This window comes from Lindgomyces ingoldianus, assembly GCF_010093535.1.
Source record: "Lindgomyces ingoldianus strain ATCC 200398 unplaced genomic scaffold BDR25scaffold_4, whole genome shotgun sequence".
Taxonomy (NCBI): Eukaryota; Fungi; Ascomycota; class Dothideomycetes; order Pleosporales; family Lindgomycetaceae; genus Lindgomyces; species Lindgomyces ingoldianus.
Genome location: NW_022985165.1, coordinates 828,961 through 854,740, shown reverse-complemented (window position 1 = coordinate 854,740; position 25,780 = coordinate 828,961). Strand labels below are relative to the sequence as shown.

The following is a 25,780-nucleotide window of genomic DNA, read 5'->3' as shown; positions in this document are numbered from 1 at the left end:
TGCACGTCCTCATCTTGTGCCTTTGCTCGTGCACTGCACTTTTACCTCTCAGGAAGGTTTAACACCCCCAGTCACGTTGTCCCGGCATCATCAATCACTGCCACAGAAAACTCCATGTCTTCCAAGTCCCAACCTTCATCCAGAGAAAAAGTCCCTGACCCAGGGTACCGGACGCGGACGGACGAACCCATCCACCCCTCCCTGTCTTTCTGATCGATATCGGTCCAGCAAGCTGGAGCTGATACCAGTATCCGCCCAAAAATTTCCCAGCATGCCCTGCGCCCTTTTTGTTTTTCTTTTCCCGCGTTTTCCTTCTTTTTTCTCCACGTCCACATCCGTTTGAGGCTCGAAGAAAAGCGCCACCTTGCCAACAATCCCAGCAACCGACTCACCGACCAGCGCCTTCGAATCTCACAAAAGAAATCCCCCATTTGTCCCGCTAACGCATGAGTTGGCTCACAAAATGCCATGGTATCTCGGGGCCCGTAGCTTCCCATTGGTGAGGGACCTGGAGAAAGGCACCAATATGGAACTTTGCTCTTTCGTTCTCGAAGCCGGACCAGAAAGACGAATGATGCGGGATAATTTTCCAAGAAATCTGGAGATCCTGCACGTAAGAGAAAAGAAACACAAGTTTGAATTCTCGGCCATTTCCAATATTGTGGAAAGTCCGAGTGAGCACACGAGCACTCATACGTGTCACTCTGCGACTTAAGTGTTTCTTTTCGGGCTGCCTATTTAAGTTGTTTCGACGTTAGGCTTCAAGCCCAAAAAGGTTTGTCGAGAAAAGTAGTCGACTTCAGCACCTGCATTTTGTGCTTGAACCAAGCTTGTGCCTGCCGGCACTATGTCGAGACTACCTGTCACTAAACTGCATCGGTATCTCTGCATAATCCGAAACCTCGAAATATCTATATCTTGATAACGTGTGATAGCAACCAGCGGCCAGCGCCACGCTAACAAATTTAATAATCATGGATGAAAAAACATATGCTTCCAATCACAATGCCATTAACGCTGGTCAAGTTAAAATTACAAAAGCTGCACTGCTCTTTGTAGGCTGCGCCTACAGCTATTCGTCAGACCCTAGTTTCTCCCCCGGTTGATTTCCGTCACCAGCCATGTCTAGATCGACAGCAGGCTCGTCCTTCTTTGCTTTCTCCGGCTCCGCTGAGCTTGTCTCCTCCTCGGCCTTTTCCTCCGCCCTCTCTGCTGGGACGTTTTCTGTCTCGGGTGCAACCACTGGCTCATCAGGAGCTTCACTCGCCTTCTCTTCTACGGCTTCAACTTCATCTTGTTTTGTTGCGCTTCCGCTTTGCTTTTCGGTTTCTTCAGGCACTTGGGCGGTTTCTGGAGCAGGCAGAGATCCGGTTACTTCCGGGGCTTCATCGCCCTTCTCGCCTATCGTCGGTTGCTCTATTACTGTGGAGTCCTCGGCGGGGTTAGAGATCGCGCTTGGTGTCTCCACCTGAGGAAGCAGGTCTTTCGGGTCCTCTGTCGTTAACTGTTGCTCCTCTTCTTCATTCTCCTCTACAACCGTCGTCACAGCTGTAGCACCAACAGAGGGCGAGTGGCGGTGCCGTTTCGTGGTGCCAGCGGTGGAAAGCCCATGGTCGGAAACGCCTTCGATTACGGAGGTATTTTCCTGATCTTGGGGTCTCTTAAGAACCATAGGCGCAGTAACCGGGGTGGCGTCTGCCGCGGGATCAATGCCCTCCGCTTCCGAGGGAATGGTATAGTTGTCCTCTGGGATCAGCCCATAGACGTCGCATACAGTCTTGAAGAAAATATACAGCCCAGTCCGACCCTCAACCTTCCAGAACATCTCCCGGTGCTGGAACCACGCATGTGCGAAAATCCTATATACCCTCCTAAAGATGTTTGTCAGCTGGCGGATTTGCTGATGCTGGACATTTGGCTCGGCGCCCAGCGACAGCCGTGACGGGAAGGTCTTTGGCGAGGTGAGGGTATTGGCAGCATTGTCTAATGTGTGGCAGCAGTAGTCGATGGCGCAACAGGATTTTGGAGGGTCGTGGACGGCGCATAAGTATTGCCATTCTGAGGCGCGCATCTCGGGGCATGTAGCAGCAGAGCAAGCCGGAGTGTCAAAGAAGAGAGCCACTATAATTGAATTTACTTTCTGGGTGAGGAAACGACAGAGTTCGTAGAGCCACAGTGTCTTGTCGACGTTCTCTGGCGGCTGCGCAAGCTTGAGTGCCGTCTCCCTATCCACTGGTATTGTAGTATTCGTGCCGGTAGGGTGGGTGAGGAAGTTATGGAGTGCTTTTAGGTGCTCTGTCAATTGGAAGGCCGAGTCAATCTAGCCATGTAATTAGCATTGAACAGCTTCACCTTGCTTGGCCAACCGCCTCGGTGATTCCGTACCTCTGACAGGTCAACCAACGGAGGTCCTTCTGCCATATCGGCCGCCTTCGTGCCCGGTCGTATCCTCCTTGCGGCGCCATGATCTACACTCTGCCATAGCTTTTGTTGTTCTTCCGTTTGCGCGATGGGGGATTTAGGGCCAAGCTGGTCTTCGGCGATCGGGGGAGGACTAGGGAGTCGGGGAGAGCTCGAAGGGGACAGAGCTGAGGCAGCCATTACAGTCGAGTGAGTGTGGATGAGGAAAAAGTGTCGGTCTGGGGTAGTGCCAGAGATGTTGTTTGCTGCTGGCCTAAACTCGACGCCTCATAGTCGAGAATGCAGGGATTAGCACTTTTTAAGCTAGTCCAAATTGGGAATGACGTAGATTCACCACCACTTGAACATCGTGAACCACGACTCTTCCACGAATACGGAAGCCAGTTCAATATCTTCCAGGTAAGAAATCGCAGATCTTTTAAGCTATGTCTAAATCACAACCTCTCTATCTTTGCATAATTAGCTTCAAACGAAGTCCGAACTGAGCTTGCGGAGTTGAATTTTAACCTCGCCCGGGTTAACATGCGATTACTCCAATCACCTGCGCACTAGAACTTCACTACATATTTGGGGCAATTCTTTCAAAGGTCCTTCTTTTCTCCAAACTAATCTGCGTGTCTCTTAACTTCTTTATTTTTGTCCAAAGTCTGATATTTCCAACAGTGCGCTGCCGGCCCTTCGCCACTGCAAACTCCCTCTTACTTAAACAGACTTCTTTTTGCGGAGACTTACCGCGCGATAGCCAACATGCATCCTGACATGTCGGATGATGAGACCCCACCTCTTGTGCAGCCAGGACAAGAAGGTGCCAACCCTGACGTAGACGAAGAACCCCCCCAGCTAGCCTCTCTCCAAGACGATGCCGTGCCCGACCTCATTGCCGATCCTATAGAAATGACACTTGACAAAGTACCCATCACGATCGTCACCGGCTACTTAGGCGCCGGGAAAACAACATTGCTCAACTACATTCTAACCGAACAACATGGCAAGAAAATAGCGGTTATCCTCAACGAGTTTGGTGATTGTAAGCAGAGTGCTAAAACGCCCGAGCCCATGCTCAGCTTGACTGATAAAGGACGTAGCGATCGACATCGAGAAACAGCTTACGGTTTCCGACACGAATTCAACAGAAGCGAAGCCCATTCCTTTTGTTCCCCTCGCAAACGGCTGTATCTGCTGTTCCGTCAAAGATGTCGGCGTAGCGGCAATCGAAAACCTCATGGAGCAGCGAGGAAAGTTCGACTACATCCTCCTCGAAACCACCGGTCTCGCGGATCCAGGGAACATCGCTCCGCTCTTCTGGCTAGATGATGGACTCGGAAGTACCATTTTCCTAGATGGAATAGTAACTCTAGTTGATGCCAAGAACGTCATGAAAGAATTGAATGAGGGATTCGGTGATGATCCGGACAAATTAAAGGAAGAGAAAGAACATCACCACAATAGCCCACTCCTAACCACATGTCACTTGCAGATTAGCCATGCAGATGTCATACTGATAAACAAAGCCGACTTAGTCTCCACCGAGGAACTCAACAAAGTCGTGGAACGTATCCGGTCGATAAATGGACTAGCAAGGATAGAAACTACGACTAAGAGTCGGGTCTCACAGCTGGAGGGTTTACTTCTAGATCTACATGCCTACAACCAAGTCACAGATGCAGATCTAACATTCGCGAGTAAGGGACACAGTCACCTTGATCCTGTGAGTTGCGAAGTTCCCTTTGGTACTTGTTAATTTAATCATCAATTTTAGACAATATCCACTTCCACGATTACATTTCCTGCCATTGACGAAGCACATATTAAGAACTTCGACAAATTCCTACGCACTGTATTGTGGGAAGACGAGTTGCCTGAGATCAGTGCGTACGAGACTTTTGAGATACATCGGTTGAAAGGCCGAGTCCCAATCATAGGCGGCAAGGTTTTACTTGTTCAGGGAGTGAGAAATATATACGAGATCATTGACGAGAGTCCGGTCAGAAGCAAACCGACGGAAGGAGAAGGCCAGCCTAGCCACGTTGAAGCCAAACTAGTACTGATTGGAAGGAAGGTAGATCAACCAGCTTTCCGCGAAAGTCTCATGTCCACACTAGCATTACCCTCATAGACAGGTTCTGGTATAGGAAAATTCTCAACTTTAAGCACCAGGCACTCAAATCTCATTCTGTATAAAGAGAACCTTGGTTTCCTTGATTTCAACACGCAATCTCATTCTTTCAAACCAATATATTCTCCTTCTCCGTCTCCAGCCTAACAGCCTGCTCATTACTCTTCTTCGCCTTCTCCACACTTCTCGTACTGAGCGCACTCGCAATTGCACAAACCCCAAACGCAATTGCTACCAAATACACCAGCCTAAACGCACCCACATACGACGTCTTAACAGCTAACATAGCCGCCTGCATAGTCTCCGGAGTAATCCCCGGAACCTTCGCATACGTCGCTTGAGTATTTGCCGCGGTCGCCTTCAGCAAAGCCTGGAAGGACCCAGTGTATCCGGTGTCCTGCGTCAAACGGTGAAGGATAGGTGTGATGTTAGACTGGTATCGCGATGTGTAAATGGATACGTAGATACTGGTTGCGACGGCGCCGCCGATAAGGCGGAATGTTGAGATTAGACCCACTGCGACGCCGATGTCACTCTGGTCATCCAGGCCTAGACTAACCATTCCGAAACTCAAGGGGCTTGGGGGTAGGTTGCACGCGGCCACGATTACGACCGTAGCAATCGCTTGGGCTTTGTCGTTGATACCGATGCTTGCCATGGATCCGATTAGGGCTGTTTGAGCGCAGATGAGCGTAACGAGCTGCCACCGTTCGTGTCCCACCCAAGGCATTACTAGGACGCAATACCAACCAGCGATTATAGTGCCAAATGACACCATATTGGCGTAGACGCCACGAATGATTGTGTCGCCTGCGGGAACGAAGAGAAGGGACGATTGCCGCGGCCAAAGTACGTTCATGCTATAGTAGAGCATGCCGGCTACGAAGCAGACAACAAGAAGAGCGGTGAACCTAAAAGCGATTAGCTAGAAACATGGCCGAGGAGAGAAGACTAACTCTCGCCATTTAACAAACAGCTTTGGGGGTAGAATGGGATATTTGAGGTTTGCGTAAACTTCCCAGAATCCGAGCACTATGAAGCATGCAAATGCTATCACAATGGGTGCCACGACATGCGCGCTTGACCAGGGGTACGTTACACCTCCCTGTTGTATCGTTAGGATTCGATCTATGCTTGCTTTTCATAATTTGTGGACTTGCCCAATTCAAACCCAAGAGCAAGAGTAAGCATCCTGCTGTAAACAACCACAGTCCCATATGATCCAATTCCTTCACCAGCTGCCATTTCGTCTTATAATCGTCCTCATGTTTCGTCTCAAAACTAGGCGGCATGTAGAACAGCCACAACATAATCGCCGTCGCACTCTCAAACGCAAAGCAAAACCAATAGCACGCTCTCCACCCAATACTCGTATAGGTAATAAACGCATATCCAATCAGCGGTCCAAAACTACTGACATGGTTTGCGAGAATCATAATGCCGAGTGTAGCAAAGCGGTACCGGTTCGGAACGAGTTCTTGAGCACAAGCGAAACACATTTCTTGGAAGCCGCCGCCAAAACCGAAGAGCACACCAGAAACAATCATTTGGTTTATGGATTGTCCGGTTGCGCCGACGAGGGCGCCGACTGCGGCTGACACCGCGCCTGTTAGGAGAAACCATCGACGGCCAAAGATGTCGGCGAGACGACCGCCTACGGTGACGATGATAGCAGCTCCGAGGTTCCAGCACACTGTTATCCAGGGATATTTGGGGTCTGGGCCAAGATCGGCATTGATATAGGCGAGGATGGCGGCTGGCATGATGAGGGTGAAAAGGTAGGATTCGTACATCATGATTAGAGACTAGAAAGACATCATTTCTTGCCTGATTGAGTGAGAATGAATTGGGAGCCCACCAGGATGGCCATCTTAGTCTTGAAGGAGATCTTTGGTCGAGGTCCCCCGCCTGGAGACACATGTGATGAGCTTTCTGTGCCGATCTGCTCCAGAGACTTCTCAACAGCTTCCACCGCTTGCCCCTGGACCTTCTCTTCCTCTAGGATAGACATGTAAGCAAATATCTTTGATGCCGATGACCTCGCAGGACGCTCATTCAAAAGGCCCCAAAAATTGCACAAATATGCAAGGGTCCTGACAATCCAAAAAAACCAATTTTCATGCAAGTCAGTCGATTCGAAACCGGGCCCACGGATCAGTGGCCTGCATCCAAGATATATCGCGATGGTTGTCGTCGCTCATCTCCGCAGGATTCCTGAAAGCTCGGCAATGGTCGCACAACCTCCGCCTTATCCATGTCACTTGCATTTGTGGAGAAGCGCAGTACTGTGCAGGGCTGAACCCCGCGCGGGGAAACATGGAAAAGCTCAATGGTTATGAATGGAAAAGCGACTCCGAGGACGGGGATGATTCATTAGCGTGATGTGGAGTAATCATTGACTTAGAGATGCTCAGATTTAAAGAATTCAAAATTATCCTTAAATCAGATTTAATATTGCTGTTAAGCACTAGAGTTAGAGCTGCTAAAGAGAAGCAGTTCTCAAAAGGCAATCCGGATTTGGGGACCTGGGAAGATATTAGTCTCGTAAGTTACTCATTATGCAACATTGATTGATCTATATAGTCCTCATTGAACTTGAACTTTAGTGACAACAAGTAACTTCATTGTTAATATAACGGATCAACCCCATCTACGCCCGCAGCCATTTTTATTCCCCATTCGAGCGGAAGAAGTGCAGCCCATGTCAATTCTTCGTTTTCTATAGGAACATTTCTCCTAGATAATACCATGTTATATTCAAGCAGCCAGTCCCCTTCCAAATTTTGCAAAGCCTATTACTCGAAGAATAGAGCTTCTACATCGCGAAGGTCCTTATATTCCCCCCTTCCCCGTCACATCTTCTCTTTAAAACTGAACACCCGTGACAAGTCCGCAAAGGTGGGCTCCATAAGCCTTTATCCGCGTTGTGCTCCACTTCTTTATTTTCGTTATGGAGGGCTTAGTTTTCTCCATTTGCATATCAATCTCCTAAACAGACAGCTAAGTTCCTCTTATAGAGCCACTTTGTCCCAATTTAAACTTTCCGCTGTGGTGATTGGTCGCACCGCTGTCGTTCTCGGGGAGCGCAGGCTGCACGCGCTGGAGAATCAGTGTTCAGGATCGACAGGTGGAGCACCTGCAGGTAGCCCACCTGCAGATTTTCAGGTGCAGGTCGTGCCTGAGACTCAATGCTATACCTAACCAAGTCAATAAACAACCCAATTAGGTAATGTGGTTGAGGGAGACGCTGTCGAATTAGTGTACCGCTGCCGTATTAGTGTAACAGGAGGCCATAAGAAGCGTTAACAACTTCATTAGGCAATTTTAAGGTACTATAAAGCTAATTTGTCAGTTACCTTAGGTATAGAAGGGGCAATCTGACAATAAGGAATATCTAGACTACTCTATACAGTAAACTCACCCTTCAAAAATTGCACCCGCAGGCACCTGAGAATCTGCAGGTTAGCCACCTGCCACCTGTTGATTCCGAACACTGTCATCTAGAATCTGTATAATTTCTAAACAGCAGATAAAATGTACGCAGCACTCACATGGTCTGCACGGAGCAACACGATAGCAGTCTTAATCGAATGCAACAATGCTACAGCGCAGTAGCAGCTTCGCAGCAGTCCTATGGTGCCAAAAACCAGGATATCTGCGCATAGATCTCGTCTATGGAGGGTACACAGTAGAAATGGGTAGATCCTTATACAGATCCGATATTACTAAACGATAACTACATGTCTAGTTAATTAAACAGATTACCATTTAATGGTTATGTGTGCGGGTCAATGCATGAAATTAAATGTCTCCCCAAGGCGAATATACCATGCTAAGTCGGTGCCCCGCTGAAATCCTACGCGTGTATATATCTTAGCCCAAATAGTCATACTTGCGTATCAGTTCTTTAACTTTTCCAGTCCAAGTACCAGACTCCATGGCCACCATATCAACCCTTTTCCCGTCCATAGTCTTCATACCTTTCATGAAACTCGAGTGCGTGAGGACTGCTTCTAGCAATCTCTCGTCCCCGATTTTTGCGGCGTAATGAACAGCTGCCCAACCATCTTTGCTGATGATATCTCCTACGTCATCAAGCTCGAGCATTATCAAAGCGCATTCAATGCTGGAGTTACAGAAAGCTTCTATGAGAGGGCTGTTGCCGCTGAGATCGTTTGCAGTAGCTATGTTGGTGTCCCCAGCTTCGCATAATAACAGCTTCAGCGATTCCTTTTCGTCTTGTATACAAGCGTGGTGGATGATATTTTTGCCAGACTCGTCGGTCAAGTCTAGACGAGCTCCATTCTGGAGAAGTATCTCGATGCACTCTTGGTCGTCGAGGAAATCGAATATCGGAGGCCGACCGTCGGCGTCCTGAATGTTGATGTGTTTTTTGCTCTTTGAATTGCACAAGAGTGAGACGATATCTCTCCTGTCCAGGCTTCGTCCAGAAAGTCCAGCGCAATGAAGAGGAACCTGGCCATCCTCTTGTTGCGCATCAGTGTCGGCCCCAGCCTCCAGTAGAAGCGATACGCAAGCGGCAGAGCACCAGGAGGCAACGTGTAATGGTGTCTCGGCCCATCTGTTAGTTTGGTTGATATTTAGCTGGTCCGGGCAACGTCTCCAAATATCAAGAGCACCTGCCAAGCCTCTGCCAATTTTTGACTCGGCCGCCGCATGTAGTATGTTCGCGTCCAAGTTTGACAGTAGTGTCGGATCTGCTCCAAACTGTACCAAGACCCGCATTTTTTCCACGTGACCTGCAGCAGAAGCCCAATGGAGAGGTGTCCAGCTGTATTTCTTATCCCTCTGGTCAACGAGATTATGGATGATTTTGGTTCCTTCTGGTTGACCGAATGCCGAGGCCCGGAAGTATTCAATTATGGCAGAGAACAAAGGTGATCGCTTCTTATATCTTAATTTCCATTCTGACCAGCTCGTGTTTACGGGTGCGTTGTTGGCATCATCGACTAGCTGAATAAGCCTATAATCGAATCAGACGAATGGTGAATACGCATTAGTTTCCGAAAAGATCGCAGGGACCATAGATATGGGACAACATGATATGTGCTGGAACTTACGACTCAAGAGAAGGGCGTTCAGAGTCTGAAGCAGAATAGAGTTCGAGAACAGCGATATGGATGGGAGTAAAATCAAAATCGCTTAAGAAACCATCCTTTTGCGAGAATACTTCGACGATATCGTGCTCTACCTGAGTTGCGTCCTGACCAATTGATTTGAGAATGGCAAGATCGGCCGGCTTCCTAGTGGTGATCCATGTGTCAATACAGCCTGGAGCGCTTATGTCGAGTGACTAACCTTGATCCGACATCTCCGCTCTCGGTGTCAACACCTAACTCAATGAGGTATTTCACAATTGGTAGTTGTCGATTGTACGCAGCTGTCTATATATGTATTAGCCTACCTCCTTTAATCCTCCTTTATGCTTACATGGAGCAATGACCATCCATCTGGGGCAGTGTCCCAGATTGTTGCCTGGCCGGACTCGATGCAAGCTTTTAGCTTCCCTAAATTCCCGTGCTTCACATACCGCATTGCTTCTGAGCCTTCTGGAACCATGCGATATGTCTTCAATTCATGGCGAACATTTATGCTTTTCGAGAAGATGGCCTTGCTTAGAGTTTTGAGGAAGGACTTCGACTGGATGGCGTACTTTTCTTCTACTGTTGCATTGGATAGACAATCCGGCACGCTGCAACGCACCTTAGCATTTGCACGTTTCCCAAGGCCTTGGCGAAGCTTGGTAACATCTTGGGTATGGCATATGCAATAGCAGTTGTAGCGACACGCTTGGCGGACCACTAAGATTTCTTGAGAATCGCCCAGCTCGGGCCTTGTATTTACCTGACATAGCCCCTCGTTAGTTTCCTGACTAGTGTTCGAGGGAATCTCGGACGACTGGCGCGAGAAGATGTTAGAGCTCCCTGAGCTTGAGGATGAGCTAACGAGTGTTAGCGAATCGAAGGATGAAATCATCGTGTCCGCAAGGCTTTCAATCGTGGCTAATGAGCTAGCATTTGAAATTCGCCGCGATCGATACGTTGTCGCTGGAACTTGTAGATTGGTCGATGCCGTAGCCTTGTCGTCCACAGCTGCGGTATTATCAACCGCAGAGCCTCGCAACATGTATTGCGGGTACTGGCAAGCAACTGATAGGAAAGTCTCTCTATGTACAAGATCAGTACACTTTCAGAAGCTCTCCGAGAGGGGAAATTCTTACGCGTGAGTGATGGCGAGGAATGTTTGAAGCATCGAGTGCTGCTCCTTTATCCGGTCGTGTAGCCTTTTGATCCCGGACGTATTCTGGACCCATTTCATTCGGCGGACGGCTGAGACCTTGGAGTTTAGTGATTGTTCCAAACGATCCTCGAGATCTTTGATGGTATTAAATGAATTTTGGAGCATGCTGTCCATGACCGGTCCGGATATTCTGTGAATGGTTTGCCGACTCCGTAGGACACGTTCGAATCCGCTCAAGGCTTCTGTGAAAACAGATATATCTTCAAGCAACTTCTGTAGGTCTTTGTCGCCATCTCTAAAGGTGTTGATAACCTCTATCACCGATTTGCTCGCATGAATCAGATTGGTGAGCGAGGCAAGCAAGCTAATGATAGTGATAGGATCCATTTAGGAGATGTCATGTCCAAAGATGTTCGCAGTAGGTTATTCTTTACGCAGGAGGAGCTCTAACAACTGCTGTACTTTGGGTGTGGTGGGCCGGCATGGTGCAGGGTTCCACTCCTCGTGGCAGGAGCGGTCTGCGGAAAGGGGAAGATGGGGAGCGGGACGGGACGCTTCTTCGTTCACAACGGCCCCAAGGTCCCAGGCTCCGGACAAGCATTAATTATGAGACATGTAACCCTAACAGGCGCCTGTTGGCCATCCCAGCTCTTCGGTTTACCCCTGCCTTAGGCGCACAGGAGCTGTTCGAGGATCCACCCTCGGACTACAAGCATGCATGAAACGCCAAGAAAAAGTAGATGATGCAATGCGGCACTCGCTCTGCACCTATGGCAATTAGCCCATCAAAAGCTGAAGCAGCATTCGATACATGTCCGATTCGACCTTATTTCTAGCGCCAATATAAGCGCCCCAAGACTCCATCCTCTGTTCTATGAGGCCTCGGGAGTGCGCGGGCTTGCATCTTCTAGCCGCTTGTCTGAGCCGCGCCGTTCGCCAATCCCGTTTGCTAAAGATAGTGGCCTCAGGTCATTCAGAACTGCCCGTGCGCGGCTCATGTTGCAAGCAAAGCAACAGCCTTATCCTCTTTAAAATATGATGAAAACGTAGCCTTCCCTTCGGTTTGCCGTAGGAAAGAGTATTTGCCCTTCATTGGTCTGCCTCGCCCAACAGCATGGGTAATTTCTCTGAAAAAGCCGACTTTCCGGACTCCAACTCGCTCGACCTCGCACTTCGCCATCCTACTCCAGATGAATGCGTTATCATCTGGACCAACACCTTTGAGTCATGGGGTGATTCTCTCCCACTACCAGAGTATCTCAATGAATCTCTCTTCTTGACTACTGTCCCTTTGGCAAAAGATGAGGGAATGAGTAACTGGATTCTTGTTGACAAAAACCTTCCTCCAAACCAACGGCCCATTCTGTGTTCTTGTGAAACTTTCCGCAAGCATTCCTTGACAAGCAACGCGGTTGGCAATGTCGATGATAACATTGTCCACGGAATTGCCAGCGTCTTCTGCGCTCCAGGATATCGGCGCCGCGGTTACCCAGTGCGTATGATGAAGGAACTAGCTAAGACTCTTCCTACGTGGCAGCTCGATGCTTCTCGATGTGTAGGGAGCATACTGTACTCGGATATTGGAAAGGAATACTACGGAAACCTTGGATGGCACCCAAATCCCACAAACTCGCATTTGACGTTCGAACCGCGCATAGCTCCGAAGCTGTCCCTTGGTCAAGAAATCGTGGAAGGAGACCTCGCGGAGCTCTGTAAGCGAGACGAAATAATGGTCCGTAAGGCCATGGCAACACCGACAAACGATGTCAAGATGCGTGTGACAATTGTTCCCGATCTAGATCACATGCTTTGGCACATCCGGAAGGAGGACTTCGCTTCGAGATATCTCTTCGGAAAGGTACCTCCAGCAAAAGGAGCGATTGCAGGATCGCCGGGTAACCAAGTGTGGGCGATTTGGACGCATCGATATTATGGACCATTAGATGCCGAGCCTCGGAACAACGTGCTCTACATCTTACGTCTCGTCGTCGAAGCGGATGAGACAGCCACCCGGCTCCCATTGGATGCGGAGAAGAAGTTCAAAGGAGCAAGATACGACGAGCAGGTGGCCTATTTGAAAGCTGTTCTGCAAGCTGCGCAAGCTGAGGCTGCAGAGTGGAAGCTTGACCATGTCAAGCTCTGGGATCCAACACCCTTGGTCCAGGACATGATCATGCAAAGTGGAATCGACCACGTTGTCGTAGAACGTGAGGAAGATAGTATCGCTAGTGGGATGTGGTACGGAGAGAATGGCCAAGGAAGTGTTGCGCCATTATGGGTCAATAACGAGCATTATGCATGGTTGTGACCAACGAAGGCTATTAGAAAAAGCTTACAGAGAACTAAGCTGTGCTACTCTTAGCCGCTTGACTTACATGTAAGGATGTAATGTGTTTAGATAAAATATTACTTTTGTCGTTCGTCCCATGCTTGGAAGATGAAGGGGAGCCCCGTAGCTAACATAGCCGCTGAAGCACACGCCGCAGCCCAAAATATGCGGGCGTGTGGCATTTAGCAGGCACGGCGCTTAAACTTAAAGTAAGCCGTATCCGTACCCTTTAAGATTTAATTTGTAACTATCTACCCTAGCCGGACTAGTTCTTCGGCTACGCTAGCCTTAGAAAGCCATCCGTACTTGTATTCTTTGTTAAGTTACAGGTTTTCAGCTGCGTATTTCTAGCCGCTCCTTAAAATACGAATCCTCGCCGAACGATTCAAAGTTCACCAGCTGCGAAGTTTGAGAACTGCCTGCAGAAGGACTACAAAAACTCTATCAATCTAAATTTAACCCTTTCGTTCCCCGTGAGCTGAATCATGAAGTCCTTCACCTCTACTCGTTGCTAAAGTCTTTTCTGCCCTTCAATGCCGCTTGCACTTTCAGTCGCCCTTCCGGCCGACTCGGGCCGTATCGCAGAGATTCACATGGCAGCTTTCGGCCCGAACGCCATGTTGCGTGCGCAATTCCCGACTCCAGCTGTCCGAGATGCGCTTCAACGCTCAATTGAATCGAAGGCACTCGCGGATATCCTGGACCCAAAGACCACCGTACTTGTCGTGCGCGATCTGGATCAGGCAGCTCCAGGTGGCAAAGACCAAAGCGACCAATCCACCGACGTGCGCTTTACTGGGGATGAGCATGACGAGGACGCATGCAAGAAGGGTACAATCATTAGCTTTGCGAAGTGGGCTCATCCAGTCGCAGAAGATGAGGAATACGAAGAACCACCGTGGCATTGGCCAGAGGGAACAGCACTTGAGGTCTTGAATGAATGGACAAAACAGATGGAGGAAGCACAAGAGAAAGTCGTGGGATCAACTCCATGCTATCGTAAGTACACTTTTGCTGAGCCTAAGCTTACTGTTGCCGATCACGTCTATCTTTAGGTTAACCCAATGCTAGGTCTTAACTTTATGGGCACAGATCCTGTTCACGAGAGACGTGGCGCAGCCTCAATGATGCTTCGATGGGGTCTCGAACAATGTAGGAAGCACAATGCGCCGGCGTATCTTGAATCTACCATCGAAGCCGCACCCTTCTACGAGAAAAATGGCTTCATCGCTATAGAGACGCTCTCCCTTAAGTTGCAGGATTCATACGGTTGTGTCGAAACGTACAAAGAGATTGGGTTCCTTTATAGACCGCAAAAGGCATAGAGGCAACAATGAACCAAAGTACCTGTGAGAGGATGACGTTCTCAAAGAGTCGGCGTGTTTTAGGGTAAGAGTAACCTTCCCTCCAGTGCTACCGGTCACCCTATGTTCCAGAATAAAGTTAGAGGTACTTTGATCGTTGAATAACCCAGAAGCTGCACACACTTCAATATTTATGTTATGCTACAATCCATGTGCCTTCATCAAGTTCCTAATATTTCACGACACTCCTCACCTAAAAATTACACTAGTACGATTGTCTTGTCCCTCGAATTTGCGCACTGTGCTGTTTGAAGCCTCGACCAAGATTCTTCAAGATAATATCACCAACCCCATCGTACTACTATTTCAGACTATAAACAGGTAGATTGGAGTATCCAATACTCTATATAATACTTTCAGGCTATTGTTACTACCTAGGTGGTAGAGGAGGCAAATTCACTGTAGAGGGCGTACTTAGCAAAAGTTTAAGTGCATTTAGTATTGCGCATTCACGTGACTTAATATGGCTATATAATTACATGATAATCGAATTGTAAGTTAATATTAGCAGGAAGTTTTTTACACATTGCCCATTCCTAACCGTCAGTGCTTTAGGCTCTCCTTGAAGCCAACGTAATCGGCCACAACTCATCACCCACCATATTGACTATTTCGACCGTCTTTCCTTATTCCTATTTCTTCAACCAGAAAGAATCAGTCAGATAATGGTTCCATTCGAATTCTCAGTCAGTGACTTCCTTACTGTTAGAAAACTTGTCGCAGATATCATCTCATATCTGCGAGATGCCACCGGTTTAACGCAGAAATATCAGTACCTTGAACACGAACTGAAACTACTAAAGAGTATTCTTAAAGAGGTATCACTCATTACTGGTCCAAATGAACTTTAACATATGGCAAATTCGACCAAGGCCACAGCACTATCCTGTCAGACTCCACTCAACCGATTTCTACGGATTGCGAGGAAGTATGATGCCAGCCATGGAGCTGATAAATCAGCGGATTCTTGAGGCAGAGAAGAATATAAGATGGGAATTCAGCATGAAAGTACACATTAAAACACTTAGGGCGGAAGTCGACGCCCATACACGCGCGACAACGATGTTATTAGGATTCTATCATATGTTTGCTGTCTTAGTAATAAACGGCTAGGAGCCCTGCTTACTATTGTTAGCAAGTATTCTTCGTACTTTGAAAGGGTCAGCAAATATCAAAGCGTCAAGATTGGAAACAGCATTGAAGCCGCAAACGCCAGTCTCGCTACCATCCAGGAAAGGGTGGAAGTTTCAAACACAAATCTAGGAAAGGTCGAGAAACAGGTGCAGACCCAAAGCAAATTAATTCTTTCTGACGTAGTACCGAAAATTCGAGCAATCTTTGAACGAATGGAACTCGTCTCAGATCTACACAACATGCTCTTTAAACTCCAATCTACTATCCCACCCCCTGACCTCTGCCATACATTCTTTCAGAGCCCAGTGATTCTAGACGACTCATTTGATCGTAAAATGCCGGTACCGTCAGAATAAGATTTCGACGTGAGTCACAACAGAAATTATTTGCAATACATCTTTCCGGGAGGTGGTATAAGTCGCTCTTTCCACTCAATGATTCTGACGCATAACGGCTTCTAGAAACAATCATCCACGCCAAGTTCAGAGAGGAGCAAGGATCCCAATACATTATGTCTAGGCAGGATGAATTATTCAATACTAGAAACTCCGAGCAAATAGTCACAAGATCAAGCTTTACCGGAAAACCTCTCCCACCTGGTATGGACGTAAATATGTCAATACTTATGGAGGATGAAGAGTTGGAAGATCTAGACATGAGCCCTCAAGGGAAATGGCTGTTTCTGGACTTCGATGATTGCCCCGGGCCTGGTTGCGAATTATGTGACTTCGCGAAAGATTATGGTGGAGAAATTGTTTGGTGAAATAGTATCTTTAAGTGGTTATTGCTCGAGTGTACTGATGCACATTTAGCCAGCGCTGTGGTCTCTCGTTTAAGAAACGATACGCTTGGCTCCCTTGGTCGATCCCATCCGTAAGAGAGTCAAAACTAGGAATCGCCTCATTGACAGCATCAATACTCTGCATCTGGAATACATTGGAGAAGCTGGAGAAGCTGGAGAAGGATGATTCTTTGTTCATGATCAACGAGAGCAATGATATTGACGTTGAACGCGTGACTCATGAAATTCACAGCTTCAAAAACATACACAGTATACCATGTGGTAGACAAGTCATTTCTCTCCCCCAGTAGTTTAGTTGTACCTAAAATGGGACCAAGAATCGAGCCTAAAGAACAGAAAGCAGTTGACGAATCAAACATGATCGAATGTCAGGATACTGTCAAAATTTCCGGCAACATCAACAGTGGAGCTGGATATCACAAAAGTGGGGCGCAATTCAAGTCTGCTAACGAAACCCTGTCCAAAGGTGTTTCGGGTCTTGCACAAACTAATCTACTAGAAGAGGACAAACAGGTGACAAGGGTAAAACTTAATGTCATAGACAAGAGACTGAGATTGGGGACACTCCTCGAACAGCTACACAGGCTCGAACGCAGAATCGAATAACATACAACAACGATCTATGAAATCTCGGCAGCAGAAGAAGGTGACTGGGGCAATGAGGAATGTGACCTTCAAAGCGCTGATCAGAGAGATACGACAGATCTTGATTGGGGTGAGGGGGCAGATGACATTCGCGGAGTCGATCCGTTAGGTTGGGGTGAATCTGAAGGGGCTGTTACTTCTACAGCTTGGGGTATCGCTTCGTGCCAAGATAATGAATGCAAGTGGTGATTTTTCTGTCACAGTTTGTCCTCGTACCTTACCATGTACCTATAGCCAGGCTATTCTCGTGTGTACGCCTTTCTTCCCGGTGCAAGATTCGTTAGAACCCGCCCCGGAATTACTAGCCTCATAACTATGAGAGATGTTGATATGACAGCCTATGCTCTAGACTTAATCGGATAAAGGCCTTCACATAGGACGGCACTGGCGGGATCCATTCTACAAAAGGGGGGTGATGGTAAACGGAAGTGAATGACGAGCTGCGCTTGACAACAGGCCCTAGGGCAATACCATGGATATTTCTGCAATCCTACCGTCATGTGATTTCTGCGTAAGAAATCGGAGTTATACGAAAAGTTAACGACATAACGAAGTCACGTCTTAGCAAATACTGTACTAGGAGTTGCCTCCCTCTCGGCCAGACTACTGGAATTCCAGTTACCGAGATCTGATTGTTAAGGAAGCCTAATATATTATCCAATACTGAAAGGGCTTTCGCATTATAGTCCCGAAATTCGAAGAAACCCCAATATTCGTCGTGTAGCACGAGAGTAAAGCTGCAGCACGTCTCCGTCCGATGAGAGAACCGACCGAGGAGACAGTCCAGTCACACATAATCTATTATGACAACAAAGAGTCATTTTCAAGCAGAAAGGGAAGGAGTGGGATATAAGATGTAGGTAGGTTTAAGTGTCTCCAGCACGGCATACGATCCTGCTTTGATTTGATTTCACTGACGCTTATGCAGCTCAACAATAATCCTCACCTCAAGGCGACTTTTTGCCTGCACCTTTTTTAACATGCACCTTTTGTCCACAACCATACCATGCCGCACTACGGATCGTACGCGGAGGTTGAAAAGCACATTAAGTTTGCCATTGCGCAGATTTCTTATAACGAAAACCTAGAGTCGCTGCGCTGGCGCGTGAGTCCAATATGCCGCACCAGTGCCTCCTCGTAGAGCTAAGCTCTGCTTGATGCGTTGAGCGGCGTAGGTGCTTTGGAGGGAGAATGGAATTCGCGAGGATGATAATGAGACGGTTTTGAGGACGAAAATAAAGAGATCAGTGATCGATGGGCGATTTGGAGGATGTGGATATAGTTGGTGATTAGGCAGAGGTCCGCATCATCTTAACACGATGATGAGCACTATGTAGCGAGACTATTATTGCAGCCAAGACGGCCTCGAGGTTTTATCCAATATATACAAACGAAGCAACAAGACTTGTCGTGGAAACCCAAGTGTTCTCCAGATCTCATCAAAACATCACCATCACGGCTCCCAACAGTCCTAGTCCCCAGACACTCCTGCTCATCACGTTAGCAACTGCAGCGCCTGTCGAGCTTGCAGCCGCAGATGCTGTGTTTGAGGCGGTGGCCGTCGGCTTCTGTGTGCTGGATGGAGATGCAGATGCGGTTGCATTTAATTCCTCGAGCGGCTTCATAACGCTATCTAGGACGTGCATGAGGCCGTTATGAGTCCTGTCAATAGTCAGCTCAAATCTTAACACCTCTGGGTAGAAAGCAGGGAGGTGAGCGAAGCGGGAGAGAAACGAAAGGGAGCGACATACAAAACGTTAGCATCCACAACCTTTGCGTTATTAAACCAAATCTGCCTCTCACTCCCCTCACCCTCAACCTTCACCCTGACCGTCATATTCTGTAAACTCTTAAACTCCTGCCCATCACTCAAGTAATCACTATACGCCACCTCCGGCAACGTATGAAACAAAATGGCGCCCGTCAAATCCGTGGTATTCAGCGTCGAATCTGCATTCCCTGCAGACTTGAACGCCTCATTATTCGGCCCCAAACACGTCAGATTCGCAGTCCCGTCGAGTGCGCCCCAAAGGCTCGTGCGGTTGAGTGCGTTGTCCAGGGATGAGAGTCCTGCACCGCGGATGGTGGTGGCGCAGAGGTCTGGTGGGGTCAAGAGTCCGTCAATGATGTGAAATTTGCCGCCTTTCCAAGTGTTTTCGCTGTCGTCAAGCGCGGTCATGTTGACGGAGGATGAGAGACCAGAGCGGACGGATTCGGTGGATCCGCCTGCTTGGCGAGAAAGCCGGAATTTGGAGGTTGAGCCTGAGGTCTGTTTTATGAAAACGACTTGGCCGGATGATCGTTCGGCGCCACCGTATTTTGCGGCCATTGAGGTTCCGACGGAGCGGTTGTTGTATTGTTTGTCGACTAGCAGCGTGGGAGTCGTGGCTCCGGACCCGCTTGTGAAATTGTCTTTATTCAAACTGCTGACAAGGGTGTGGTACTGAACGAGAGGGAGAAGGGCCTGGGGTGATGCGTCGGTGAGGGAGATGCCATATTTCTCCTGGTATGCGGCGAAGGCCTTGTTGTTGGGAACGAGAACAGTGATTGGGTAGAGAGACTCATTTCCGAAGAGCGCATTTGCGAAAGCTTCGTTGGCGGAGTAGAAAGCGGTAAAGTTGGAGAGTTCGGTGATATGGGAGATCGCCTCGAGGAGGGATTGAGCGTTTGTGCTGACCGCAGTGGCTAGTAGAAGGACTGTGGAAAGATGCATCATGGCAATGGAAAGATAACAATATTGAAGGAAAGAAGAAGAGGTAGAGTAGAATAGAAGGGAGAAAGCAATTGACTCTTGTGCAGAGCAAGAAACGGGGTTTCTAAGAAATCGTCAAGGAGAGGAATCTTACGAAGGACGCTTAGAGGAGAGTAATTATAAATAAGCCGTCAATGCCACTCAGCCACAGCCAGCCCGATTTCAGCCAGCTGAATTTATCTAACGCCTGTTTGGATGTTTCATTGCGGAGCAAACATCGTATCCCATGCTCGGAATGTTCAGCTCGCTACAACGTGCAGACTAGGCAAAACGCCACAGAAACGCCATACGAAAATGACATTTTGCATTGGTCAAGGGAGAACTTAGAATGCACAAGGTGAAAGAAAACTCTTGGGACAACGCTGATAGCAGATCTAAAATGATGGCTTGGCTGGGCTTGGAATGTTGAGCTTTCAGCTGCGGGGTGGGAAGGCAGGCTGAAGTGAATGAAGAGGAAGAAAGCTGGTGCTGATGATTACGCTTGGCGGAGCATTTCCTACAAGCTTAAAATAAGCTAACCCTTATCCGGATCCGCCAATCTGATATCGCGTAATATGCAAGGCGAAGCCATCTTGAAGACGCGGAAGGAATTCTCTGACCAAAGAACCCTCCCATCCTCGAAACCATACCTAGATCGGATTCGTCAAAAACTGCCCATCTTCATCTAACCCCTCCTTCGCCTTCTCCCACTCCTTCCTAACAATCTCCGCTCTCTTCTCACTCCTCGGTGTAATCTCAGCCTCAAATTGCACCGGCATAGCAAGAAAGCCCTCCACAAAGACATCCTGCTTTGGCATCTTCACATTCCCCTCACTATCCTTCTTCGGCTTGATATCAAAAGCCCATAACATTCGCGACATTGCGAGATACATGCTACGATCTGCGACGTGGGTTCCAGGACATACACGTCTGCCAGAACCGAAGCCGAAGTGGTCACGTTGAGAGACATCCGAGCAGGCGGCGCTGTCAGCCGAGTTGAGTTCGTCGCCGAAATATCTCTCTGGCACAAAAGTTTCAGGATTGGGGTAACGGTTTGGATCGCGATGAATGGCCCAGACATTCGTCATGAGGCTTGCACCTTTGGGGATTCGGTAGCCCATGTAGTTGTCTTCCTCAGTGACGGCGTGCGGTACAGCGCCAAGGATAGTTGTTGGCATCCAACGGTGAGTTTCTTTAATGCAGGCGCGGATATAGGGTAATTTTGGCATGTCCTCGAGAGTAGGCAAACGGTCGTCACCGACTTGAGCGTCGATTTCGGCCTGGACCCTGCGTTGGACCTCTGGGTACAGGAGCATTGCCTGAGCAAAGCCATACAGCTCTGATGATGTCGTGTCGCTACCGGCCTCAAGGAAAGAGCCGGAAATGTACGACGCGAAATCGTCACTGTATCCCTCTTCTTTCTGGTTCTCTACGATATCGACGCAAGCACATGGACGAACTGAAGGGAGTTTGTTAATGATCGCATTCTTCGCTGTCAGCCAGTATTCGAGAAAATTCTCCTTCTCGACTTTGTGATGTTCTTTTGCCTCACGTTTGATGGGTGCGAGCCAATCAGGAATCTGTCGAAGAATTGGGTAGAAGTCGATAATGGCTGCATGACCTTGCGAGTTGATGCGCGAAAAGTTGTCAAGGATATGGAACATCTTCTGGAGACGTGGGTCGTTGAAATGTTTCCATCGAAAGCTAGTGGTGTAAGTCTTGACGTATCTTTGGTGTCGAGAGGCACATATACCCAAACACCATGCTGGTGGTCAGAGAGGACGAATAGCGTCGAAAGTGCTCCAATAAGTCTGCCGGCTTTTCCATCATATCATATAGCATCTGCTTGTTCTCTATCTCCTGATATGGGACGTAGGTGACGGCCTTGTTGATATGGAGCGCAGTATGAGCGAGCTTACGGATCTGGAATAGGTTAGAAATTTCACTTTAGGTTTAGGGCAGATACTTGCCATTCTCCATGTTGGCCCGTAAGGCTGCGAATGTCATTAGTCACAGAGTAGGGAAATATAGGCAAGCGCAAACCGTCATCAAAACCCGATGTCCACCACTAACGAGTGTTTGCCCAATATACATGTCCGGCCGCGAGCTATATATGGCACTCTTCTTATCGAGTAAATCCTTGACCGCTTGGTCTTTGGACAAGACGATCATGACCTTCGTCCCGAGGATCAAAGAGTACACAGGGCCATATTCCTTTGCCCACTGCATGAACTGGATATGCGGGTCTTTGGTGGGAATCTTTGAGACATCAGATTCGACACCTAGTGTAGATTCAATTGAGACTGACCTGATGTAAGTTGCCTATAATGGGCATTGTGGGTGGACCTGGTGGGAGGCCTTTCGGTCGTCGACCGACCTGGAAGAGGCGGTATAACGACCATATTAGGACGCCACCAGCAACAACGAAGAGGAGGTTCACCATGTCTGATCAAGTGATGGAGAGTGCAGCAGAGGGAATGAGCGAAAAGCAACGGAAATGACAAGAGACGCTGCCTTTTCTATGAGTACCTTTCATCGATGCTGTCTTACATTCTGAGGTGGGCCCGACTTTCTAGCCATCGAATCACTTCAAACCCCGTGGTCTCATCGCTCTTACTGACCGATGGGTCTAGGATTGAGCTCCAAATGGTGTCCTAGAGTAGTGCATATTTTCCCTCCAGGAGGGAAACTACCCCTCTTTGAAACCCTGGATGTGCAGCCTTGCGGATGCGCACAGGGTGTCATATTAATTGAGAACCAGACGGTTGGATCCTCTTAAGCTGCTGTAGTCATCAAGTCGGTCCGTTTACTGATGATTGAGGCTTTTCAGCTAAACTTGGCTGTTCGGCAAGGTTAGCTTTCAAGCATGATAGGAGACACCACGGATATGAACAGAGTGGGATTGACTGCTAAATATCTTGCAATGCAATGGAGAATGCTAGAGTATGCTGATTTCTATGATCCTCGCCAACATCCGCCCAAAGTGTAAAGAGGCAGTAGATCAGAAGCTTGGAAAAAGTTTCCGCTGACTTTCCAGCGATTACGCCCCGTCAGTGTTCAAGGTCGACCGGAACCCACCTTCCTGCTTCGATTGGCCTTTGAAAAGGAAAGGAAGCCATTACGAAATCTACCTGCTTACCCCGGCAAGTCTACGTAGTGCTTCCATGACTCGCTCATCGCAACTCGTATCTCCAAAGAAATAATGGAGAGAACATTGGGCGACCATCGGCCTCCGCTTTGTTTTGGTACCTGTGAGGGCAGGGCGACAACGTAATTACGACACGAAACGAGGCCGTAAGTGATGGCTCCAGCAAGCCCATCTTCGGCCGCCTTCCTGCTTGGGTACCCCGGTCTTTCCCGTGATTCACGAATGTGGGGTAACAGAAGATTCTGAACATTTGAAGGTGCGCCAGGAAGCCACTACATTGGAAAAGCAAAGACAGACCGGACTGGATATGGCTGCATTCGGGTGTGTATCTGACGCCATCCATGCATGGAAACATTTTGATGAAGAACAGGGAAAAGACCTACTCGCATCAATCGTATGCAGCATTTCGACCGATTTACCTTGATTCGCTCTATAATGCCATCTTATCATACCACAAACGTAAGATAGAAAGCGGAGCCGCTCAAAGTCTCTGCGTGGATCTTGGCTCTGGTCATGGAGTGGTGGCACGCGCCATGTCCAAGCATTTCGTGAAGGTGATCGGAATCGATCCGTCGGAGGGTATGATAGCATTGGCGAAGTCTCTTACTAAAGAGGAAGGACTTTCCAATGTCACCTTTTGGCAGGGCACTTCAGAGCAGCTCTATTTTGTTGGGAATGGGACGGTTGATTTGGTGTTGGCAGGGCAGGCAGCGCATTGGTTCGATTACAGCAGGCTGTGGCCAGAGTTGCAACGAAAGGTCAAACCAGGTGGCTCGTTGGGGTTTTGGGGATTGAAGAATACAGTCTTCGTCGATTATCCCAAGGCCGTGGAGATACTCAAGGACTACATCTACAGTGACGACAAGGACAAATTGGGGTCGTACTGGCCGGCATCAGGTGTGCCCATGATAACATCAATGTACCGGAACATCGAACCTCCGGAGCAAGACTGGGAAGACATTGAGCGCGTAGATTACATCCCAGGAACTAGCGGATGCAACTCGGGAGAGGGTACGCTATTTGTGGGTAAAAGAGCCCGGATTGGAGACTGCAAGGAGACGGCCAGAACGTGGAGTGGGTTCTACCACTGGCATGAGGCTCACCCAGAGGCCAGAAAGAGGAGCGCAGGCGGGAGCGGAGATGTGATAGATGCCTGCTTTGATGAGATTGCAAATGTAGAGCCCGAGTGGAAGAATGACGACTTTGAAGTGGAAGTAGAGTGGGAGAGCTTCCTGCTATTAGCTCGACGGAGGCTCGCGGAAGGAAATGGCGATTAGGGAACATCTTCCACACGATAGACAAGAATGAACAATCGAATAATTCAGCCGTGTTGTCGCGGTGTACATTCCGAACAATGGAGTTTGAGGTGTGTGTCGACACTCGGCACTAGTATGGTGCATCTCGTTCTGTTTCTCCAGCAACAGCGGTGAACCGGCTTGGCGGCGAAAATACTGCGCTCGACGCACCTCCTGGCCCACGCTCAGCCTTTAAAGGAAACACCAAAACCCTCCTTCAGACAACATTTCCCACCTCAAGAAGCATCGTCACATATTTCCGGGCAGCCATACCATCCATTGTTCTGCGATACATAGCTTGCAATTCATAGTCTACACAATGGTAAGTCGCGGCTCCTTGAAACACGCAATCACATGCCCACTTTCGCCTTCCTGGGCTGTTTGGGCAAGTCCGTTCCCGCCCTCTGCACTCGCCGCAGGAAGGCACACAAACAACCCCGACGTTGCTCCTTGCAGTTTGTGCAACGAAAGCGGACGAGATCTCTCCCCTTTAGCACAAGGGGCCTTCTTCTCCATTCATAACACAGAGTAAACCCAACCGAGCACGATGGATAACAACAGCCAGGCCTCTACCAACTACCGCGAAGCCTTCCAACTCTTCGATAAGCGAGGCAATGGCCGCGTCGACCGCGGTGCTCTCGGCGACCTACTGCGCGCCTGCGGACAGAACCCGACCCTTGCTGAGATTGCGGATTTGGAGCGAGGAGTTGGCGCAGACTGTGAGTCCTCTCCTTGAACCCTCCACTAGAACCCCCCCTAGAAACCCCCTACAGCGGCAAAAGACGCCAAAAGCCCATGCTAATATCGGTACAGTCGACTTCGACACCTTCTCCAAAATCCTCAACCGCCCCGGCGGTTTCCGCGAGCCCTTTGATATCGAAGAATACATTCGCGGCTTCCAGGTCTTTGACAAGGACCGGTCAGGCTTCGTTGGCAAAGGCCAGATTAAGTACATCTTGACGAATTTGGGAGAGAAGATGAGCGAAGAGGAGGTTGATGAGTTGTTCAAGTCGACAATCGATTCGAACAATAACGAGATCGATTACAGAGGTACGTAAACAAAGCCCGGCATGCTCGGGTTTGCTAGACATCAGGCAAACTGGGGTTGGCTGACTTGGGTTGATTTGCAGAGTTCGTCAAGACCATCGCCGAGAATTAGACTCGCTTTCCGAACATCCTCTATATTGTCACGAAATCTCCCCGACACGCAGGATGACACTGCTATGCACGAGAGGGGTCGCGGAGGCTAGCATGCGAATATCGGCGTTGAGTGCAAACTTCACAGGTTATGGTTTGGGTCTTTTGGGGGTGGGGAGCAAAGCATGGATTGGAAATGGAAATGGAAATGGAATGGAAATGACATCTGTTTTTGGTGCCATTTGAGACGTGCGCCTGTTCTTCCTTGTTCAGAAGTGCCTGCCATGTCTGTGTGTTGGCGAATGGGTATCTAGAGTGTACAAACAAACAAATCCAAAGAATGAAAGTTCCTCCCATTAAGCCTTGGTTCGCCAAACGCCGCACCTACCTGCCTGTC

General features: G+C 48.6%; 11 protein-coding genes across 11 annotated transcripts; 6 read left to right on the top strand and 5 right to left on the bottom strand.

Annotated features, from left to right (window-relative positions):
* Nucleotides 1-997: 997 nt before the first annotated feature.
* On the bottom strand, nt 998-2,642 carry BDR25DRAFT_253348 (Mob1/phocein). Its single transcript, XM_033686233.1, has 2 exons — nt 2,386-2,642; nt 998-2,320 (listed from the first exon to the last, which is right to left on the bottom strand). The coding sequence occupies exons 1-2, from the start codon at nt 2,599-2,601 to the stop codon at nt 1,073-1,075; spliced, it is 1,464 nt and encodes a 487-aa protein (XP_033552641.1). The 5' UTR covers nt 2,602-2,642; the 3' UTR covers nt 998-1,072.
* Nucleotides 2,643-2,800: 158 nt separating this feature from the next.
* BDR25DRAFT_278468 (COBW domain-containing protein 1) lies at nt 2,801-4,537 on the top strand (the record flags this gene model as incomplete). Its single annotated transcript, XM_033687683.1, has 4 exons — nt 2,801-2,819; nt 3,132-3,448; nt 3,507-4,129; nt 4,181-4,537. The coding sequence occupies exons 2-4, from the start codon at nt 3,169-3,171 to the stop codon at nt 4,535-4,537; spliced, it is 1,260 nt and encodes a 419-aa protein (XP_033552640.1). The 5' UTR covers nt 2,801-2,819; nt 3,132-3,168.
* A 109-nt stretch (nt 4,538-4,646) lies between these two features.
* On the bottom strand, nt 4,647-6,330 carry BDR25DRAFT_211916 (MFS general substrate transporter; the record flags this gene model as incomplete). Its single annotated transcript, XM_033684700.1, has 3 exons — nt 4,647-5,448; nt 5,494-5,638; nt 5,694-6,330. The coding sequence occupies 3 exons, from the start codon at nt 6,328-6,330 to the stop codon at nt 4,647-4,649; spliced, it is 1,584 nt and encodes a 527-aa protein (XP_033552639.1).
* Nucleotides 6,331-6,378: 48 nt separating this feature from the next.
* Nucleotides 6,379-7,262, top strand: BDR25DRAFT_350082 (uncharacterized protein; the record flags this gene model as incomplete). The annotated part of the gene is made up of 5 exons (XM_033694635.1): nt 6,379-6,548; nt 6,584-6,666; nt 6,696-6,915; nt 7,034-7,081; nt 7,154-7,262. The coding sequence occupies 5 exons, from the start codon at nt 6,379-6,381 to the stop codon at nt 7,260-7,262; spliced, it is 630 nt and encodes a 209-aa protein (XP_033552638.1).
* Nucleotides 7,263-8,410: 1,148 nt separating this feature from the next.
* BDR25DRAFT_278466 (ankyrin) lies at nt 8,411-11,185 on the bottom strand (the record flags this gene model as incomplete). Its single annotated transcript, XM_033687682.1, has 5 exons — nt 8,411-9,521; nt 9,619-9,801; nt 9,857-9,942; nt 9,989-10,724; nt 10,779-11,185. The coding sequence occupies 5 exons, from the start codon at nt 11,183-11,185 to the stop codon at nt 8,411-8,413; spliced, it is 2,523 nt and encodes an 840-aa protein (XP_033552637.1).
* A 383-nt stretch (nt 11,186-11,568) lies between these two features.
* On the top strand, nt 11,569-13,141 carry BDR25DRAFT_391249 (uncharacterized protein; the record flags this gene model as incomplete). Its single annotated transcript, XM_033698138.1, has 3 exons — nt 11,569-11,611; nt 11,647-11,783; nt 11,871-13,141. The coding sequence occupies 3 exons, from the start codon at nt 11,569-11,571 to the stop codon at nt 13,104-13,106; spliced, it is 1,416 nt and encodes a 471-aa protein (XP_033552636.1). The 3' UTR covers nt 13,107-13,141.
* Nucleotides 13,142-13,660: 519 nt separating this feature from the next.
* Nucleotides 13,661-14,614, top strand: BDR25DRAFT_339793 (uncharacterized protein; the record flags this gene model as incomplete). Its single annotated transcript, XM_033693434.1, has 2 exons — nt 13,661-14,126; nt 14,199-14,614. 2 exons carry the CDS (start codon nt 13,661-13,663, stop codon nt 14,450-14,452), a joined length of 720 nt encoding a protein of 239 aa, XP_033552635.1. The 3' UTR covers nt 14,453-14,614.
* Nucleotides 14,615-18,501: 3,887 nt separating this feature from the next.
* On the bottom strand, nt 18,502-20,251 carry BDR25DRAFT_253333 (FAS1 domain-containing protein). The gene is made up of 2 exons (XM_033686232.1): nt 18,824-20,251; nt 18,502-18,734 (listed from the first exon to the last, which is right to left on the bottom strand). The coding sequence occupies exons 1-2, from the start codon at nt 19,786-19,788 to the stop codon at nt 18,512-18,514; spliced, it is 1,188 nt and encodes a 395-aa protein (XP_033552634.1). The 5' UTR covers nt 19,789-20,251; the 3' UTR covers nt 18,502-18,511.
* A 202-nt stretch (nt 20,252-20,453) lies between these two features.
* Nucleotides 20,454-22,246, bottom strand: BDR25DRAFT_331542 (putative cytochrome P450; the record flags this gene model as incomplete). The annotated part of the gene is made up of 5 exons (XM_033692646.1): nt 20,454-21,507; nt 21,557-21,726; nt 21,774-21,797; nt 21,847-22,062; nt 22,112-22,246. The coding sequence occupies 5 exons, from the start codon at nt 22,244-22,246 to the stop codon at nt 20,454-20,456; spliced, it is 1,599 nt and encodes a 532-aa protein (XP_033552633.1).
* A 721-nt stretch (nt 22,247-22,967) lies between these two features.
* On the top strand, nt 22,968-24,289 carry BDR25DRAFT_331541 (methyltransferase domain-containing protein; the record flags this gene model as incomplete). Its single annotated transcript, XM_033692645.1, has 2 exons — nt 22,968-22,981; nt 23,322-24,289. The coding sequence occupies 2 exons, from the start codon at nt 22,968-22,970 to the stop codon at nt 24,226-24,228; spliced, it is 921 nt and encodes a 306-aa protein (XP_033552632.1). The 3' UTR covers nt 24,229-24,289.
* Nucleotides 24,290-24,793: 504 nt separating this feature from the next.
* BDR25DRAFT_322248 (EF-hand) lies at nt 24,794-25,405 on the top strand (the record flags this gene model as incomplete). The annotated part of the gene is made up of 3 exons (XM_033692023.1): nt 24,794-24,965; nt 25,060-25,296; nt 25,377-25,405. The coding sequence occupies 3 exons, from the start codon at nt 24,794-24,796 to the stop codon at nt 25,403-25,405; spliced, it is 438 nt and encodes a 145-aa protein (XP_033552631.1).
* Nucleotides 25,406-25,780: the final 375 nt, after the last annotated feature.